Source organism: Pelophylax lessonae, assembly GCF_965119305.1.
Source record: "Pelophylax lessonae genome assembly, chromosome: 8".
Classification (NCBI taxonomy): domain Eukaryota; kingdom Metazoa; phylum Chordata; class Amphibia; order Anura; family Ranidae; genus Pelophylax; species Pelophylax lessonae.
In genome coordinates this window covers 32,962,301-32,982,292 of record NC_138775.1, presented here as the reverse complement: position 1 = coordinate 32,982,292, position 19,992 = coordinate 32,962,301, and the positions used below count along the sequence as shown (strand labels likewise).

The window sequence follows — 19,992 nt, the reverse complement described above, 5'->3', positions numbered from 1 at the left end:
ACAAGTATAACATGTAACATGTTCCCAAAGGTGAACTCATCCTTTACAGTGTTAATATCGCTGATAAATGTGACTTTTATCTCTGTCCTATTAATCAACAGAATGTAGTAGAAGAGAGTTCCATAAAGCAGTGATCTCCAAACTGCAGCCCAGGGGCCAGATGTGGCTCTTTGCTTGCTTTTAACTGACCCTTGGGGCATTATTCCCCCACTGTCAGCAACAGTGGGGCATAGTTCCTGCCACTGACATAACAATGGAAGACTATTCCTCCTACTGATACCAACGATAAGGCACTATCCCTCCCCCTAATACCAATGATGGGGCACTATTCCTACCATCGATACCAACGGTGGCACTATTCCTCCCCTAATACCAATGATGAGGCACTATTCCTCTCACTGACACCAACGATGGGGCACTATTCCTCTCATTGATACCAACGATGGGGCACTATTCCTATATTTGATTCCAATGATGAGGCCCTATTACTCCCCCTAATACCAACGATGGGGCACTATTCCTCCCCCTAATACCAAGAATTGGGCTCTATTCCCCCCCCTAATACCAATGATGGGGCACTATTCCTCTCATTGATACCAACAATGGGGCACTATTCCTCCCCCTAATACCAACAATGGGGCACTATTCCTCCCCCTAATACCAATGATGGGGCACTATTCCTCCCCCTAATACCAATGATGGGGCACTATTCCTCCCCCTAATACCAATGATGGGGCACTATTCCTCCCCCTAATACCAATGATGGGGCACTATTCCTCTAACAAGATAACAACCCTCCTAGGTGATAGCATGGGTTGGGGACAGGTCGTCTTTATTGGCACATTGGCGGTTTATTAGACCTCCAATATCTCCCCTGCCCCCACAATGCAGCTATTCCAGCACAGATCATGATTCCTCTGGGGAAGCAGTTTGCCATGGTCCAGTCCCGGGCTCCCTGGTGAAATGAGACAGCCTATAAACCTCTTGTGTCACCAGCAGGGGCGGGCACCCCTATGAGAGGCTTGTAAAAGTGATGGGGTGGCTCTAGAACCACCCCATCACTTTTATCTGAAAGCTCTCCGGGTCTAAAGCTGGTTTTAAGATCAAAGCTATAGCTGTGAGCTTGATTTAACCACTTGTCTACCAAGCCATTGACGTGCTGGTGGGTTAATTGGCTCCTGTCTAAACTAGTATGTGTACATATGCATGGAAGGTAGGGACATTAGATTGTAAGCTCCTTGAGGGCAGAGAGTGATATGAATGTACACTATATGTAATGCCCTGTATACATTTTTTTGGTGCAATAAAAATACCTGTAATAAATATTTGTAGATTAGGAATAAAGCATTGATTTATATTAAGAGGTGTGTGTATTTATTTAGGGACAGCTGAGGTAGTAGTAGTAGCAGTTAGGGGGGTCTGTTTATAAAAAATTAGCTGTGCGAATGTCTCTCTTCACAAAGCCAACACAAAATTCCCAGCAACTTTCCTAAAGTATTTACTTTCTTTGATCGTCAGTTCCATCTAGTGGCCATAATGCGGAATCTTTCTGATGAGTCCGTTTCAAGAAAATACCACATTATGACCTCTAGATGGAGCTGATGATCATAGGAATTAAATGTACTAGGCAAATTATTGGGATCATTAGTGAGGGCTGTGCGAATGCTTGAGATTTTTATATAAATAAACCCCCTGGGTGGTGCTGGTTCATTTTGTCACTGTAGTCTCTTTTAAATTTCTGGTCGGTATTTCTGGTCCCCTGCCAGTTCCTGGTAGAACGTGTTCCTGTATCGCCTGTCCCATCTCGCTAAGCTTCCAGACTGCTGGCACTGAGCACACACTGTCCACTGTGTGTTTATCTGATGGCAGAGGGCACAGTGACCTGATCACCACGACAAAAGAATATTAACCACTTCCATACCATCATATGACGTCCTTAGGTTTGAGTGGAGATATCTGGATGAGGAGTGTAGCTGCAGGCATCATTCCGATATCTTTTGTTTCCCTGCACAGCAAAAACAATCATAGCGGCAGTTCAGCGGCGGGAGGGGACATCCCCAGATGGTCCCCGTTCATCTCTATGACTCTCGGAGGTCGGGTACAATGTTATGACGTCACCCCCAGGCCCTGCCAGTTGTGAACGCTGCCATGTGTTCAGCTGGAAAGCCTAAGATTGTTTTTTTTTTATGATCTCAGGCTTTCATTCTAGAGGAGAGGTGTGGGGTCTTATAGACCCCAGATCTCTCTTTAAAGAGGACCTATCATCCCCTATTCCTGTTACAAAGGATATTTACATTCCTTGTAATAGGAACAAAAATGATCAAAAAAAAAAGGGAAAGTGTAAAAACGAAAATATTTAAGTAAAAAAAAATGAAAGTGCCCCCATCCCGTCGTGCTCGCACGCAGAAGTGAACGCATACATAGATCATCGCATCCGCATAAGTAAACAACGTTCAAACCACACATGTGAGGTATCGCGCCGAAAGTTAGAGCGAGAGCAATAATTCTAGCACAAGACCTAATCTGTAACTCTAAACTGGTAACCTGTAAAAAATTTTAAAGCGCAGCCTATGGAGATTTTTAAAGACCGAAGTTTGGCGCCATTTTACGAGTGTGCGCAATTATAAAGCGTGACATGTTAGGTATCTATTTACACGGCATAACATCATCTTTCACATTATACAAAAAAATTTGGCTAACTTTACTGCTTTGTTTTAATTCACAAATAGGGTTTCCATCCGCCCGGATTTCACGGACAGGATCGGATGCGGATGGCAGCGAGTGTCAGCAGACATGTCTCCACTGACATCCGCTGCCCCATAGGGATGCATGGAGGATCCGATCAGATCCACCTAAAAAACTGACAGGCAGATCTGATTGGATCGTTCGTGTGAAAGGGGCCTAAGTCTCAAGGAGTGGGCATTCCTAAGCAGTATTTTCACACAGACCGCCCTAGGTAACGCCCACGTGATGCTGAGATGATTGAAAGAACTGATATTCAATGACAGAAAGGGGCGGGACAGTCAGGCTGGGGAGGAAAAAGTGTTCTATCAGAATAGCGCTACCTATCAGATTCTGCAACCAGATGTGACGTTCAGACGAGAACAACTTACTGCACATGCGCCATGCGTTCCAACATGGCCACTTCCAATAGGTTTCCTAATGTGACAGAACACGAAGCAGAGGCCGACATCTTCCTACACCCACGCAAGTCTTGATTTTTACCTTTATTTTAGCAGTAAACTCACCTTATATACTGAATCACAGTATTACATTTCCATTACTATTGTATTCTAGTACCGTATTTGCTGGCGTATTAGACGACCCCCTAATTTTCAAGTTAAAACACAGGTTTTGGGCTATACTTGCCGTATAAGACTACCCCCCTTCTGTACCGTAGCAGAGTATAAAATGTGAGGACTACTTTACATGGCCCAAAACAAACGTCCCTAATAATCTCCAAGCAGGGTAAGTACACAAACGTCCCTATTAACCGCTTAACGACACGACAGTTATACTGCGGCAGGCAGCCGCTCCTGGGCAAACCGACGTAGCTATATGTCGGTCGTGCGCAGGCAGCTGGGGGCGAGCATGTGCCGCCGGTGGCGCGCTCCCGCCCCCTCTCGTCAGCGTGGAAGCTGATGCAGCGGGCAGGCGGCTTTGATTGCCGCCTGACACCCCCGATCGTTCCCCGCTGAGAGAGATAAATGGTCTGCTGTTGTAAACACAGCTGACCGTTCTTCTCCCTGAAATGATCACAGAGCTCCTGTGATACTTCTATATAGGATCACAGGTCTCTGTGGTCATTTTAGAAGCCATGACCCCCCACAGTTAGAAACACGCCCCTAGGTACACATTTAACCCTTTGATCACCCACACTGTTAACCCCTTCCCTACCCCCAAAAAGAAAACTCTATTTGTGGGGAAAAAAGGACGTCAATTTTATTTAGGTACAGCGTCACATGACCACGCAAATTGTTAAAGTAACGCAGTGCCGAATCGCAAAATATGGCCTAGTCAGGAAGGGGGCAAATCCTTCCGGTCTTAAAGTGGTTAATCTACAAGGTAAGTACACAGGATGTAATCTCTCAAAGCGCTGGCTGGATGTGCGGGAATACTGTACCGGTATGTACCGTAGCTTCGGCTACATACAGTATACCGCGCTGAGCCAATCACAGTGAGCGATGTATTCTTTTATTGAATACAAAGCCTGCTCAGATTGGCAGAGTCAGAGAGGCGGGCTGATGATTTTACTCTCTCTGACTAAGCCAATCCGAGTTGGCTTTGTATTTAATAATTAATAGATCGCTCATCGTGATTGGCTCAGCGCGGTATACTGTATGTAGCTGAAGCTACGGTACATACCGGTACAGTATTCTCGCCAGCGCTTTGAGAGATTACATCCTGTGTACTTACCTTGGAGATTAATAGGGATGTTTGTGTACTTACCCTGCTTGGAGATTATTAGGGACGTTTGTTTTGAGCCATGTAAAGTAGTCCTCACATTTTATACTTTGCGTATAAGATGACCTCCCCTATTTTTGGGGGATGTTTTTTAGGTTAAAAAGTCTTATACGCAAGCAAATACGGTAAATATAGCAAGAAACCTGCAGGTAGAAGGTGGCGACGGCCATCTTGGTACACCCCACACTGCTCCGCGACAAATTGATTATATAGTGAAATAGACTATTGCTCTTGGTCGCGGTGAAATAGTCTATTTCAGTCTATAAGGAGAGTTTACTGCTACAATAAGTGTTAAATTCAAGACTTGCGTGGTGTAAGAAGATGTCCGCCGCTGCTTCGTGTTGTCACATTAAGAAAGCTATTGGAACACATGGCGCATGCGCAGTAAGTTGTTGTAGTCCGTACGTCACTTCCGGTTACAGAATCTGATAGGTAGCGGTATTCTGAAAGAACAAAGAGCTTTATGATTTTGGAAGTCCTCCAGCCAGGAAATAAGGCAGGCTCTGATTTGCGGCAGCTTCTAATGCACATAGTGAGAAGCTCACACTGTGCAATGAAATCAGAGTAAGCGATGTCATTCCAAGAGAGGAGCCGGTGTTCAGCCGAAAACTCTAACTCGCCAAAATCTCCAACCACGTCACTTCTGGTGACTATACAGCAGCAATAATTGGAGATTTCGATGAGCTGCTCCAGAACACCGGCAGAGGACAAGTTAACTGTTTTGACAGAATGGTTCGGGCAGCGGCATCTCTTATAAAAGACATCCATCCGATCTCCATGCCCCACATTGCACCGACCCGACAATCCCATCTCAATGCCCCACACTGCACCGACCCGACAATCCCATCTCAATGCCCCACACTGCACCGACCCGACAATGGCACATAGCTATCAAATGGACAGTGGGCGTGCGCGTGTGGGTAGGGAATAGGATTGTTCCATTGTCGGGTCGGTGCAGTGTCTGGCATGGAGATCGTATGCATGTTTGTTATAAGAGATGCCGCGGCCCGACCCGTTGGTGCGCATGCGCACTAGGACTTTTGCCTGACTCGTTGCAATGTTATCAAAATTCCCTACCTAATCCGCGCATGCGCAGTAGGACTTGTGACGGGGCTACAGCTGATGCATGACGAAGCCACAGCTGATCCGCAACCGGAAATGAGGGAGGTATGGTTTTCTGATGGGGTATGGTATTCTGACAGAACACCGGGTAAGGAGGAAAAAAGTTGTCGCCGCCTTGGAGGCGGCCATTTTTCTGGTTAGCAGCGGGTGGACTAACAATGACCACTCACTATATTGTGCACTGTAGTGGATACACTGCTGGTATTCTGTAAGAACAGCAACTCATCGAAATCTCCAATTGTTGCTGCTGTACAGTCACCGGAAGTGACGTGGTTGGAGATTTTGGCGAGTTGGAGTTTTCAGCAGGACACCGGTACAACTGTGCAAGACTGAGGAGGTTGGAGGTCAGATTTGGACTCCCCTTGAAGGTGGATCTCAGATGGTTGTGTTGACAGCTTAGAAGAGTTTGGCCATTAATCAGCAATCATCCTGTGTCTATGGATCACAAGCCCTTCTAATTCCTGCACCCTTTCATACTCCTCTTACCTGCACCACATCCAGCACCATCCCAGCTAGGACCATGCCCAGTCCTGCCAGCAGGTAAGGGAAGAGGACCTGGAGGGCGATGGAAAAGGAGGACTCATCCCCAGGTTTGGGCATAGGAGGCTTCTTCTCTGGGGGGCGCCTCTCAGGAATGACGGGTGGCAGCAGCTCTTCCTCCACCATCTCCCGGGCCGCAGCTCGGCTCTCGTTCTGCCTGGCCTTGTGCTTTGCTCTTTGCTTGGAACGCTCTCCGTTTTTGGCACGACCCTCCTTCCTCCTCTGCCGGGTCTCCTCACCCTTCATAGTGACCTGGCTGCGCTCACCGGCTCGTCACACTGCAGAGATAAAGATAACCATTGTGTTTACACTGCTGAGTTCAACCTGGAACCCTTAAAGCTGAAGTTTTATTTGCTTATATTTAGCCTTCCCTCCATCAACATGCTAATAAAACCTGTTTTTATAACATAGCTAATGTTACACCCTGTGACATCATCACGGGGACTCTGTGCTTCTCTATGCAATGCAGGCAGATCATGGCTGGTGGGAGGAGCTGGTGGTAGGAGCTGGCAGGGGGCTGTACATAACTTCCTGAAAACATCACAGCACCTTGCCTCAATAACACCTCTCCAGGGCGCTCATGCAAGCAGTGGGCTGGCTCTTGGGAGGAGTTATGCAAATATCAAAATGCCTTAATGGGCGAGTGGGTGGAGCTAAGCAGGCTGTGTTTGCCTGAAGACCGCCATAGGTAACATCCACATATGAGGTTGAGCCTCCATAATTGAAAGAATTATTGATGGTTCACACCAGTGCGATGCCAGACATTGCATGTGATTTGCATCGTATTGAGGTGCAGATCACATAAGATGTCTCTGCGATGTGATTTCAGCCATACAAACTGTAAGGCCCCTTTTTTTGGTTCGCACTAGAATGGGATTGCATGGGGATTCACACCTATGTGATCCGATTCCTGCACCATTTCACAGTTCGCACTGCGGTCTGTGAAGTGATCGGGGGATGTCATTACCTTTACATTGACACCCGCAGCGATTCGCAGATCTCAGTGTGATTCTGGTGCGATGCAGAAAAGGCCACTGAATCGCAGGGTTTTCTGCATTGCACCAGTGTGAACCGGTTAACACTAGGGGTGAAGTGTGCTCCTAGGGAGTGCTTTCTAACTGTGTGGGGGATGGATGTGCTAGAGATAAAAAGAGATCTGTGTTTCAGCTTAGCTGAAACACAAGATCTCACTCTTCCTCTGTGACAGAACAGCCGTCTGCCTTGTTTACATAGGCAGATGGCCGTTCTATCGTTCTCCTGCACGATCGCAGGTGGCCAGGCCATCGCAGACGCTGGACTTGCTGATTGGCTTCCGCTGTGATCGGCGCTCCGGCGGCGCAAGCATGCCCCCGAGAACCCCTGCACAAAATCACGTACCTATACATGATTTTGCGCAGCGGGGCCACCCTGCTGCAGAATATATGCGGTGGGCGGTCCGGAAGTGGTTAAAAGATAAGTCCACCCTAACACTAACGTCCCTGCCTCTATAGACATCCACCATCTAACACTAACCTATCTAGCCCCGTAAAGAAGAAATCAGTATACTTACCTTTTTTTGAAGCCAATCTGATCTGATCTCCAGCGGCGGAAGCTCTGCAGAGGACATGGCCGACAACGGCTGTGAAATGAATAGGAAGTGACGTCACCCATAGACTTACTATGGGGCTTCCGTTGTCAGCTGTGAAATGAATAGGAAGTGACGTCACCCATAGACTTACTATGGGGCTTCCGTTGTCAGCTGTGAAATGAATAGGAAGTGACGTCACCCATAGACTTACTATGGGGCTTCCGTTGTCAGCTGTGAAATGAATGGGAAGTGACGTCACCCATAGACTTACTATGGGGCTTCTGTTGTCAGCTGTGAAATGAATAGGAAGTGACGTCACCCATAGACTTACTATGGGGCTTCCGTTGTCAGCTGTGAAATGAATGGGAAGTGATGTCACCCATAGACTTACTATGGGGCTTCTGTTGTCGGCTGTGAAATGAATAGGAAGTGACGTCACCCATAGACTTACTATGGGGCTTCCGTTGTCAGCTGTGAAATGAATAGGAAGTGACGTCACCCATAGACTTACTATGGGGCTTCCGTTGTCAGCTGTGAAATGAATGGGAAGTGACGTCACCCATAGACTTACTATGGGGCTTCTGTTGTCAGCTGTGAAATGAATAGGAAGTAACGTCACCCATAGACTTACTATGGGGCTTCCGTTGTCAGCTGTGAAATGAATGGGAAGTGATGTCACCCATAGACTTACTATGGGGCTTCTGTTGTCGGCTGTGAAATGAATAGGAAGTGACGTCACCCATAGACTTACTATGGGGCTTCCGTTGTCAGCTGTGAAATGAATAGGAAGTGACGTCACCCATAGACTTACTATGGGGCTTCCGTTCTCAGCTGTGAAATGAATGGGAAGTGACTTCACCCATAGACTTACTATGGGGCTTCCGTTGTCAGCTGTAAAATGAATAGGAAGTGACTTCACCCATAGACTTACTATGGGGCATCCGTTGTCGGCTGTATCCTCTGCACTCGCCCCCAAACGAAGCCGCGGCTGACAGCTCAGCGTGGGATCGGATCGGCTTACAAAATAAAAAGTAAGTATACTGATTTCTTCTTTACAGGGCTAGATCGATCAGTGTTAGATCGTGGAGGTCTATAGATACAGGGATTTTAGTTTTAGGGTGGACTTATCCTTTAAAGCAGAATTCCACCCAAAAGTGGAACTTCCACTTATATACTTCCTCCCCCCTCCGGTGCCACATTTGGCACCTTTCAGGGGGGAGGGGGAAGGTACCCTTCCCCACTTACAGGAGACAGCGCCACAGCGTTGTCCCTGGAAAGTTCGGCCGCCTCCTTTTTCCTCTGCCGGGCCAATTACAAAGCGCAGCGCGCTTCGCGCATGCACAGTAGGGAACCAGCAGTGAAGCCGTAAGGGCGAAAGGCCTCACCCTGGATGGCCGCGGCAGCACCCGAGAGAGCCGATACAAATATCGGCTTCAGGTGCCAACATTGCGGACTCCATGGACAGGTAAGTTCTAATATTTAAAAGTCAGCAGCTACAAATGCTGACTTTTAATTGTTTTATGGTGGGCGGAACTCCGCTTTAAGCTTTGACAATAAAACCTGGAAGCTGATTGGTTTCTATGCAAAGCTACAGGGCTTTGGACGCTCCAGTTTTAGTAAATAACCCCAAAGTTTTTTTATTGTGGGGGTGTGTTACCACAACGCACCGGAACAGTGAAGCGTAATCCCCATTGATGGTGGGCCAGTCTATAAATTAATAATCTAAATTTGATTTATATGAAACTGCAATGATGAAAACATATAAGAGTACTCTGCGTCTGCTACAATTCCTTACAATAATGGAGTCTATATATAGAAACATTTTCGTGCAGATGTCCTAATCCCTGTATTGTTTGTATCATAATTATCTCCTATGATCACCAGCGCCATCTAGTGGTCATAATGCAGTTTTTTTTTTTCTTTAAGGTATTTCAGAAAAATACCACATTATGACCACTAGATGGAGCTGACGATCACAAGAGATAATTACACCGATCAGCCGTAGCATTAACCTCCATATCACTGAATGTCATATGACGTCCTCAGGTTTGAGTGGAGATATGTGGACGATGGCTGCAGCTGCAGGCAACAGTCAGATATCTTTTTTTTTTTCAGTTCAGCCGCTTGATTGTTTTTTACAAGCGGTGGGGGGGGGGGGCGGTCCCCCCACTTCCGCTGCCCTCCGGTGCTCCTACCCCGACAGCAGAAGTTTACCATAGAGCTGACCGAGGACTGGACTATGACATCACGTCCGGCCCCGGCAGTTGTAAACACTGCCGTGTGTTCGGCTGGGAAGCCTGAGATCACTTTTTTTTTTTTATCTCAGGCTTTCCAGCCGAAAGGAACACTGCATCTCTCTCCATAAAGAGGACCTGTAATGCCCTTATTCCTATCACAAGGGATGTTTATATTACTTATAATAGGAATAAAAGTGATAAAAAAAATAAAGGTAAAGTGTAAAAATAGAAAAAAGTAAGTAAAATAAACAATAAAAAATTAATAAATAAATAAAAGCGCCCCATCTCTCCGTGCTTGCATGCAGGACCTGTCATGATCTATTCCTATCACAAGGGATGTTTATATTACTTATAATAGGAATAAAAGTGATAAAAAGAAATTAAAGGTAAAGTGTAAAAATTGAAAATAAAAAGGTAAAATAAACAATAAAAAAAATAAATAAAAGCGCCCCATCCCTCCGTGCTTGCATACAGGACCTGTCCTGCCCTATTCCTATCACAAGGGATGTTTATATTACTTATATTAGGAATAAAAGTAATAAAAAAAATAAAATAAAGGTAAAGTGTAAAAATAGAAAAAAGTAAGTAAAATAAACAATAAATAAAAAAATAAAAGCACCCCATCCCTCCGTGCTTGCATGCAGGACCTGGCATGCCCTATTCCTATCACAAGGGATGTTTATATTACTTATAATAGGAATAAAAGTGATTATAAAAAAAAAAATAAAGGTAAAAAGTGTAAAAATAGAAAAAAGTTTGTAAAATAAACAATAAAAAAAAAAATAAATAAATAAATTAAAGTGCCCCATCCCTATGTGCTTGCATGCAGGACCTATCATGCCCTATTCCTATCACAAGGGATGTTTATATTACTTATAATAGGAATAAAAGTGATAAAAAGAAATTAAAGGTAAAGTGTAAAAATTGAAAATAAAAAGGTAAAATAAACAATAAAAAAATAAAAATAAAAGCCCCCCATCCCTCCGTGCTTGCATACAGGACCTGTCCTGCCCTATTCCTATCACAAGGGATGTTTATATTACTTATAATAGGAATAAAAGTAATAAAAAAAATAAAATAAAGGTAAAGTGTAAAAATAGAAAAAAGTAAGTAAAATAAACAATAAATAAAAAAATAAAAGCACCCCATCCCTCCGTGCTTGCATGCAGGACCCGTCATGCCCTATTCCTATCACAAGGGATGTTTATATTACTTATAATAGGAATAAAAGTGATTATAAAAAAAAAATAAAGGTAAAAAGTGTAAAAATAGAAAAAAGTTTGTAAAATAAACAATAAAAAAATAAATAAAAGCGCCCCATCCCTCCGTGCAGGACCTGTCATGCTCTATTCCTATCACAAGGGATGTTTATATTACTTATAATAGGAATAAAAGTGATAAAAAGAAATTAAAGGTAAAGTGTAAAAATAGAAAAAAAAAAAAAGGTAAAATAAACAATAAAAATAAATATATAAATTAAAGCGCCCCATCCCTCCGTGCTTGCATGCAGGACCTGTCCTGCCCTATTCCTATCACAAGGGATGTTTATATTACTTATAATAGGAATAAAAGTGATAAAAAAAATAAAATAAAGGTAAAGTGTAAAAATAGAAAAAAGTAAGTAAAATAAACAATAAAAAAAAAAAAAATTCAAGCGCCCCATCCCTCCGTGCTTACATGCAGAAGCGAACGCATACGTAGGTCGCGCCAGCATATGTAAAGGACGTTCAAACCACACATGTGAGGTATCGGCACTATCGTTAGAGCGAGAGCAATAATTCTAGCGCTATACCTCCTCTGTAAGTCTAAACCGGTAACCTGTAAACAATTTTAAATCGTTGCCTATGGAGATTTTTAAGTACCGAAGTCTGTCGCCATTCCACGAGTGTGCGCAACTTTAAAGCATGACAAGTTAGGTATCGAATTACTCAGCATAACATCATTCTTTCACATTATACAAAAATATTGGGCTAACTTTACTGTTTTGAGTTTTTTTAGTTCACACAAAATTTATTTTTTCAAAAAAATTGCGTTTGAAAAATTGCTGCGCAAATGCCATGTGACATAAAAAATTGCAATGACCGCCATTTTATTCCCAAGTCGCTCTGCTAGAAAAAACACATATAATGTTTGGGGGTTCGGAGTAATTTTCCAGCAAAAAAATGATGATTTTTACATGTAGGAGAGGAGTGCCTGAAATTTGCCCGGTATGGAAGCGGTTAAAGCGATAGTAAACACCGCTTTGTATGTACAGGTAAGCTTATAATAAAGTTTACTTGTAGGTACAAGGAATACCTTCTAAACGTGCGCCCAGGATATTCACTGTTGTGACGTCACCCGCGCATGCTCACTGTGCTCTGAAGGGACGGTGTACTGAGTAGCTACCGAGCACAGGAGTAACATCATCGCGGCTCAGCCATTTAAATGCCTGGAGGCCACAAACCCGGAAGGAAGACTGGGTGAAGATGGGAGCCCTGGCAGCAGTGACAGTGTGCTGCAGGAGTGCTTCATTTAAAGGTAAGTCTTTAGTAAATGTGCTAGTATGCAATTCATACTAGCACATTATGGGAGAGATTTAAGCCCCGTACACACGTACCGATTGTCGGCCGTAAATATTCGGCCGCCGAACGATCGGCCGATTGTCGGCTTGTTAGTATGATGCTTCCGACAGCGCACTTTCGGACGAGTAGAATCTGATGTGCAGGCTTTAAAATTTTTGTTGGCCATCACCAGAACGGCTGATTGTTCGCCAGTCAGTACAGAATTCGGCCGACAGACAGCAGATTTGCAAGACTGGGCATGCTCAGAAAAGAAAAAGACAAGGAAAGTTAACCATCACATGACATCACTTCTGCAGTCGGCTGTTGTTGGCCGACAAAATTCGTGTGCAGTCTTTTGCAGTTTTCAACAGACACGACAGCCCTGGACAAAAGACGGCCGATCGTTCGGCCGACGATCGGTACGTGTGTACGGGGCATTAGTAAAACTGGAGCACACAAAAACTGGTGCACCTGTGCATAGTAACCAATCAGCTTCCAGCTTATATTGTCAAAGCTTAAAGTGGTAGTATAGTCCGCTTTTTAGTTTTTACCTACAGGTAAGCCTATAATAAGGCTTATAATAAGTCCTATAATAAGTCCTATAATAAGGCTTACCTGTAGGTAAAATTAATATCCCCTAAACCTGCATGGTTTAGGAGATATTCACCCTGCATGCAGCCGCTGACACCAGCGGCGCATGCGCTCTGAAGGTCCGGCGTATCTTGCCAGACCCTCAGAGCTCCTTGCCGACTCCTTGCCAGAAAGTAAACTCCCGTGCGCATGCTCGAGAGTGACGTCATCGTGGCTCCAGCCACTCACAGCGCCGTAGTTGCCGAACCTGGAAGAGACACCGACATGTCAGTTCCCTCAGCGGTGTCCGGGCGACCGTGTGGGGGCTTCGTTCTAAGGTATTTCATAATGTGCTAGTATGCGATGCACACTAGCACATTATATCATTGTCCTGCAGGGGTTTTTTTTTTGGGGGGGGTTTACACAGGGGATACAACTGCTTTAAGGCTCAAATCACATACATGCGAATCGGATACGTTTTGAACCGCATCTGATTCGCACACCAAATAATCTGTTCCGGATTTCAGTGGAGCCGGTTCACACACATCCGGGCCGTGGTCTGTTTTTTTTAAAGACTCCTGTATGATTTTGGGTCCGGTTCAGGTGCGAATTCATGTAAAGATTTGCACCTGAATCGCACCTGAACCAGTGAACCGCACCGGACTCCAGACTTCAAACCACAGCCTAATCGAACAAGCAGAAGTTAAAAGCTGATTGGCTACCATGCACAGCTGCACCAGATTCTGTTTGCATCAGTTTTAGTAAATCTCCCCCCCCCCCCCCCACAATATTAAATTTCAGGGGGAAGTTTTTTTTTCTCTTCTTCAGCTTTAGCCCCCTGTCCATGTTGGCGTGACTTGACATGTCAAATCGCATGCCAAATCGCAGCCTATTGCTGGCAACGGCACTATCCTAATAGGTGCGATGCCAACTTTGTGGTGCCGCACTGATTTCCAAAAGCAGTTCCTGCACTACTTTTGGCGACTTTGGGGGCGATTTCAATAGACATCTGTGCATGAACCCGCACAGATGTCTTTCAAATCACCCCCGAACACTGAAATGGGGGTTTGAAATCGAAGCGAGTTGAACTCACACGACTGCAAACCCACATTCAATGTGAACGGGGGCTTACTACCACTTTAAGATCACTGACAAGTAAATAACATTGATTACCTTGTTACAATGGCATCTGGAAGTCGGTGGGATATATTAGGCAGCATGTGAACAAGTTGTCCCTGAAGTTGAAAGCAAATAAAACAACGGGCAAGGGTAAGGATTGGAGAAACTTTGACAAGGGCAAAATTGTAATGGCTGCACGACTGGGTCAAAGCAACTCCAGAACTGCAGCACCTTGTGGGATGTTCCCGGTCTGCAGTGGTCAGGAACAACCAAAAGTGGTCCAAGGAAGGAAAACCGGCGAGCCAGTGACCGGGTCATGGGCGGCCGAGGCTCCCTGATGCACATAGGGAATGAAGGTTCGTCTGTGCAGTCCGATCCAATAGAAGAGCGACTGTAGATCAAATTGCTGAAAAAGTGAATGCTGGTTCTGATAGAAAGATGTCAGAACACACAGAGCATTGCAGTTTGTTGTGTATGGGGCTGGGATGCCAAAGACCGGTCAGGGTGTCCATGCTGACCCGTCTCCACAGCCAAAAGCATCTACGATGGGCATGTGAGCATCAGAACTGGTCCTGGTAGAAGGTGGCCTGGTCTGATGGATTCAAGAATGGTTTGAGGAACACATCAATGAGTTTAACCACTTGCCGGCCAGTCGCTTGAGCACGACATGGCCATATGGTGGGACTAAACTACCATTTTTATTTATGGATTGTCTCCATATTTGATAGTCATTTCTTTTGCATGTGTGCGCTATTCTTTTTTAATATACACTGTGCCTCTACTGCGGCAAAGTGGCTTAATTCCATCCAGCGACGTAGACCTACATCACTGGACTCCTCCCCCTGTAGGCTCGCTCCCGCTGTTTTCAGTCACAGCGGGAGTCGGGCCAGGGGAGGAGCGGCGGCAATCGCCGCTGCTCTTCCCCGATCGTCGGGGAATCTAGTTTGGAGATCTGCCCGCTTGTGTAAACAGAGCGGGCGGATCTCCTCAGTGACAGGCAGGGTCAGATTGCAGGGTTCAGCATAGCTGAACATGCGATCTGTCCTTGTGTCACACAGTCACCTCCCCCCCCACACGTTAGTAAGCACCAGGCATACATTAACCCCTCCCTCTCCAGTAAAATTAACCCCTTCCCTGCCAGTGTCATTTTTACAGTAATAGTGCATATTTATAGCACTGATTACTGTAGTAATGTCACTGGCACCCCCAAAAGTGTCAAAAATGTCAGTCAAGGGTCCGATCTGTCCGCCCCAATGTCGCAGTACCACAAAAAAAAAAATCGCAGATCGCCGCCATTACGCGTTAAAAAAACAACAAAAATGACAAATCTTTCCCTTTGTTAGTAAACGCAATAACTTTTGCGCAAACCAATCAAAATACGCTTATTGTGATTTTTTTTTACCAAACATAGGTAGCAGAAAACGAATTGGCCAAAAATTTAAAAAAATTTTGATTTTTACATTTTTTTGGGGGGGAATTTCATATAAAAAAAAATGTTAAAAATATTGTTATTTTTTCAAAATAAACGCTTTTTTTTGTTTATAGCGCAAAAAAGTAAAAATCGCACAGGTGATCAAATACCACCAAAAGAAAGCTCTGTTTGTGGGAAAAAAAGGACGCCAAATTTGTTTAGGTACAGCGTCGCACGACCGCACAATTGTCCGTTAAAGTCACGGAGTGCCGAATCACAAAATAGGGCCTGGTCAGGAAGGGGGTAAAATCTTCCGGAGCTTAAGTGGTTAAGGTGTGAACTTGACCTCCAAATTCTCCAGATCTCAATCCAATCGAGCATCCCTGGGATGTGCTGGAGAAACAAGTCCGATCCATGGAGGCCCCACCTTACAACTTACAGGACTTAAAGGATCTGTTACTGACGGCTTGGCGCTGGTACCACAGGATACCTCCAGAGGTCCTAGATGGGTTATGGTGGGTGGTCATAATGTTAGGGGACAGGGCTCACTCCTTGTGAAAATGCTAAAGACATCCGCATGGCAAATCATTTTATACAAAGACCCCCCCAAGTCTTCTCACCTGGAAACATAGTCCAGTTTTCAATCCTATTTACGAACGTTCCCATCTGCATCTGTGAATGGCTGACACAATGAATCATCCCTAAGCCGTCTCAGCGCCGCGCTCAGATAGATCTTCGGGAATTCTTGTGACCAAGCAGAATGCCTGGACTGCAGTCTTCTGCTGACGTCAGCCGCCATCTTGCTCTCCCACCCACAGATCGGGGTGTCGGTGTCTTGTTCCACATAGGATGATCTCAGGGGATATAAATATACGCACACCTGTTTTTAGGGCCAGCGATAACCCGTTACTAATCGGGGATGAATACAGGACTTCTACACGGGGGTGAAACTAGGAGTCAGAGCAAGAAGAGAGCATAAAGAGCCGCGACAACGTGCAAAGAGCGACCAACTAGATCTCAGTTACAACATTTGTGCTTATTGATGACATTATTTACATTGAAGGATACCTGAACTCTGTCCATGCAATGCAAAGCAACAGGTTCTCTTTGATGATAGTCTTACTTGCACTGCAGCACATACCTTCCCCTGATGCTTACAGGAGCATGTGGCTCCCCTTACCTCATGTGACAACACTGCCACTCATGCACCCCACACACTAAGCCCTGTGTAAGCTCCATGTCACAACCTAGACTGACACAGGGTCCCCTCAATGACCAAAGTGGTGGGGGAGTAAAGGGAAGATGAGTATATGCAGCTGGTTAAAGGGGACCTTTGATCTCAACTTTATTTAATTTGACTCCTTCCAACTTCTACTTTTACAAACTTTGCTCACTTTTTTTTTTTTTTTTGCAGATACTTTTTCTTAGAACAGGACGCAGGGGCTTCCGTCTTTCCTGCCTAGGTGAGAATGACATAACTCCAGCAACCCACAGCCTTCTTGGATAATGTCAAATATCTCAGTAGGCTTCAGGCTTTAACCACTTAAGCCCCGGAAGATTTTACCCCCTTCCTGACCAGGGCCTATTTTGCGATTCGGCACTGCGTGAATTTAACGGACAATTGCGCGGTTGTGCGACGCTGTACCTAAACGAATTTGAGGTCCTTTTTTCCCCCACAAACAGAGCTTTCTTTTGGTGGTATTTGATCCCCTGTGCGATTTTTTGATCATGCGCTATAAACAAAAAAAGAGCTTCAATTTTGCAAAAATAACAATATTTTTCACATTTTTTTGTATGAAATTCCCCCCAAAAAAATTTAAAAATCAATTTTTTTTTAACATTTTAGGCCAATTTGTTTTCTGCTACATATGTTCGGTAAAAAAAAAAAAAAAAAAATCGCAAAAAGCGTATTTTGCGCAAAAGTTATTGCGTTTACTAACTAAGGGAAAGATTTCTGTCATTTTTGTTGTTTTTTTTTTTAAACGAGTAATGGCGGCGATCTGCGTTTTTTTTTTTTTTTTTGCGGTACTGCGACATTGTGGCGGACAGATCGGACCCTTGACTGACATTTTTGACACTTTTGGGGTTACCAGTGACATTACTGCAGTAATCAGTGCTATACATATGCACTGTTACTGTAAAAATGACACTGACAGGGAAGGGGTTAACTTTATTTTCGAGGGAGTGGTTAAGTGTGTCCCTAGGGGCGTGCTTCTTACTGTGATTGGATGTGGCTTGAGGTGTAAGAACAGAGATCAACGGTCCTACATAGCAGAACCATATAATCTCCATTCTTACACAGGGAAGAATGACAGGCGTCTTTGTTTACATTAGCCGCCTGCCTTTCTCCCGCTGTAACGGACAATCGGGTCCGCCAGGCACACGGGGGGGGGAGGTCCGTGACCGAGCGGGAGTGGGAGTGCGCCTCCGGCGGCGTGCGCTCGCTCCCTAGAGCCTCACAGGCTAGCGACATAGTTCTACGTCGCTTTGCCTGTGAGGGGCTGACTGCCGCAGTAAATAGTCGTGCGGCGGTCGGCAAGTGGTTAAAAGCCACACAGCATGTGTGCTGCAAATTCTGCCCACGCACCAAAAAATATTCAGCGCACTGAGTATGCACAGTGGTGTGCCATCAGGTAGAGGGAGTCGGCCTCCTGATGACGTAGGAAAAAAAGATGGCGGCATGGAGCCCAGTATGCATTGTTTGAGAGATGGTTTACAGTCAAAAGCGCTAGATTTTGCGGGCGGGTTTATTTTTAAAGACAACTCAGTAGAGGAGATAAGATGGGACAAAAAAAAAGAAAAAGTAAAGAGGGAGTGATGGTCCTCTTTAAAGTGTAAGTTCACTGTAATGGAACCGCGACCCACACTGTGTTTGTGGGCTTCCGTCAGTATACGGCTTCCTCCAGTCTTGAACATAAATATCAGATATTCTAGCCGCCCCCCATACAAAGCTAGCCAACAACTTAGCTTGTACAAGTTCTGGAACCTTCTCCTTTTTTGAACAGTCTCACACAGATTATATACAGGATAAACACCCCCTCCTGATCAGATTACCCCATCAGGTCACGTACCTGATTACATTATCCTATGCAGATGAAATTGTATAGAGAAATAGAATTAACCTGAACTAATTATCTAAAGAACAACCAATACAAACAGCACTCTACTTTTCCACCAGCAACTAATAGATGACAATGATTCAATCAACCTGAGCCACTTAACTAGCAGATGGCCATCCTAGAGCTCATGAAATACAATGCACATTATCATAAGTGTAAACACAGAACTTATTGTAGATAACAGGTGAATAAATCAGCATATTCAACGATGTGCGGAAGACAGGTGGTTGAGCTGATGATATTAGCATCTGCTATGTGTCTGACTGTGTGAAGCAGTCTTCATATGTTTCTTGAGATATATGGTTGATAAATATTACTGTCGCATTTGAAGTAATCCAAACCATATTCTCAGTGTCCATTAAGTACCTGTCTTTCACTCCCGGTGACGGTGAGTACCGTTACATTCACCTTTACCAAAATAAATTGCCTATGCAGATAGGGGACGATTGTAGATAAAAACAAACTGTGCCGCGTCGACTAAAGATGAAAAATGCCCTTACTATAAGTGTAGGCCATTTACATACCTCCCGAAGCTTGACTAAAATACTTCCAGGACGTTGCTAAGTGAGGCCTAGTACTTACTTCCACATCTTCGCTATCACAGGAGCGAGCTCTCAAATGCTGAGCTCAGAGTTACTGCATCAGGGGACAGAAAACACATGTGGGGGCTTTAGAATCAGAGAAAACGCAAACTCCTATGATGGAGGTCAGCAATAACAGCTAGGCCTCACTTAGCAACGTCCTAGCAACATCCTGGGAGTGTTCCAGTCAGGCTTCATGAGGTAGGAAAATGGCCTACATCTATAGCAAGGGCATTATTTACCTCAGAGCTGCACAGTTTGTTTTTATCTATAGACAACCGCGTTTGGGGTGGTATTGCAATTCACAAGAACTGCTCAGGCGTCCTGCGACTTGCAATAGTTCGGAGACGTGGGCAGAATCGCAGCAATTCTGCCCGTGATCCGAAACGCCAATAGGTGGAAAAAGTTCTGAAATTATTTAACTTTTAATTATCATTTTTTTTTACATCACAGAAACCTGACATTTTAACAGGGGTGTGTAGACTTTTTATATCCACTGTATGTATATATATATATACACACACACCGTATATACTCGAGTATAAGCCGAGTTTTTCAGCACATTTTTTTGTGCTGAAAACGTCCCCCCTCGGCTTATACTCGAGTCAACAAAAAAAAATGTCCCCGGCCGGCCCGACGTGCTTTAAATTTAAAAATGGCGCCGGCCGACGCCAACGTGTCACCGCGCATGCGCCACTGCCGCTCGGGACAGGCCGTACACG

General features: G+C 44.8%; 1 protein-coding gene across 3 annotated transcripts in view; it reads right to left on the bottom strand.

Annotated features, from left to right (window-relative positions):
- LOC309561020 (solute carrier family 41 member 1-like) overlaps positions 1-19,992 on the bottom strand; it is a 75,932-nt gene that overhangs the window by 37,527 nt on the left and 18,413 nt on the right. For 2 of the 3 annotated variants that reach the window (XM_082264733.1, XM_082264735.1), the window contains exon 2: positions 6,073-6,404. In XM_082264733.1, the coding sequence (XP_082120859.1) occupies positions 6,073-6,372 (300 nt within the window). In that variant the 5' untranslated portion in view covers positions 6,373-6,404. Of the gene's footprint in view, positions 1-6,072; positions 6,405-16,190; positions 16,345-19,992 lie in introns of those variants that run through there. The other variant, XM_082264734.1, reaches the window with a different exon arrangement.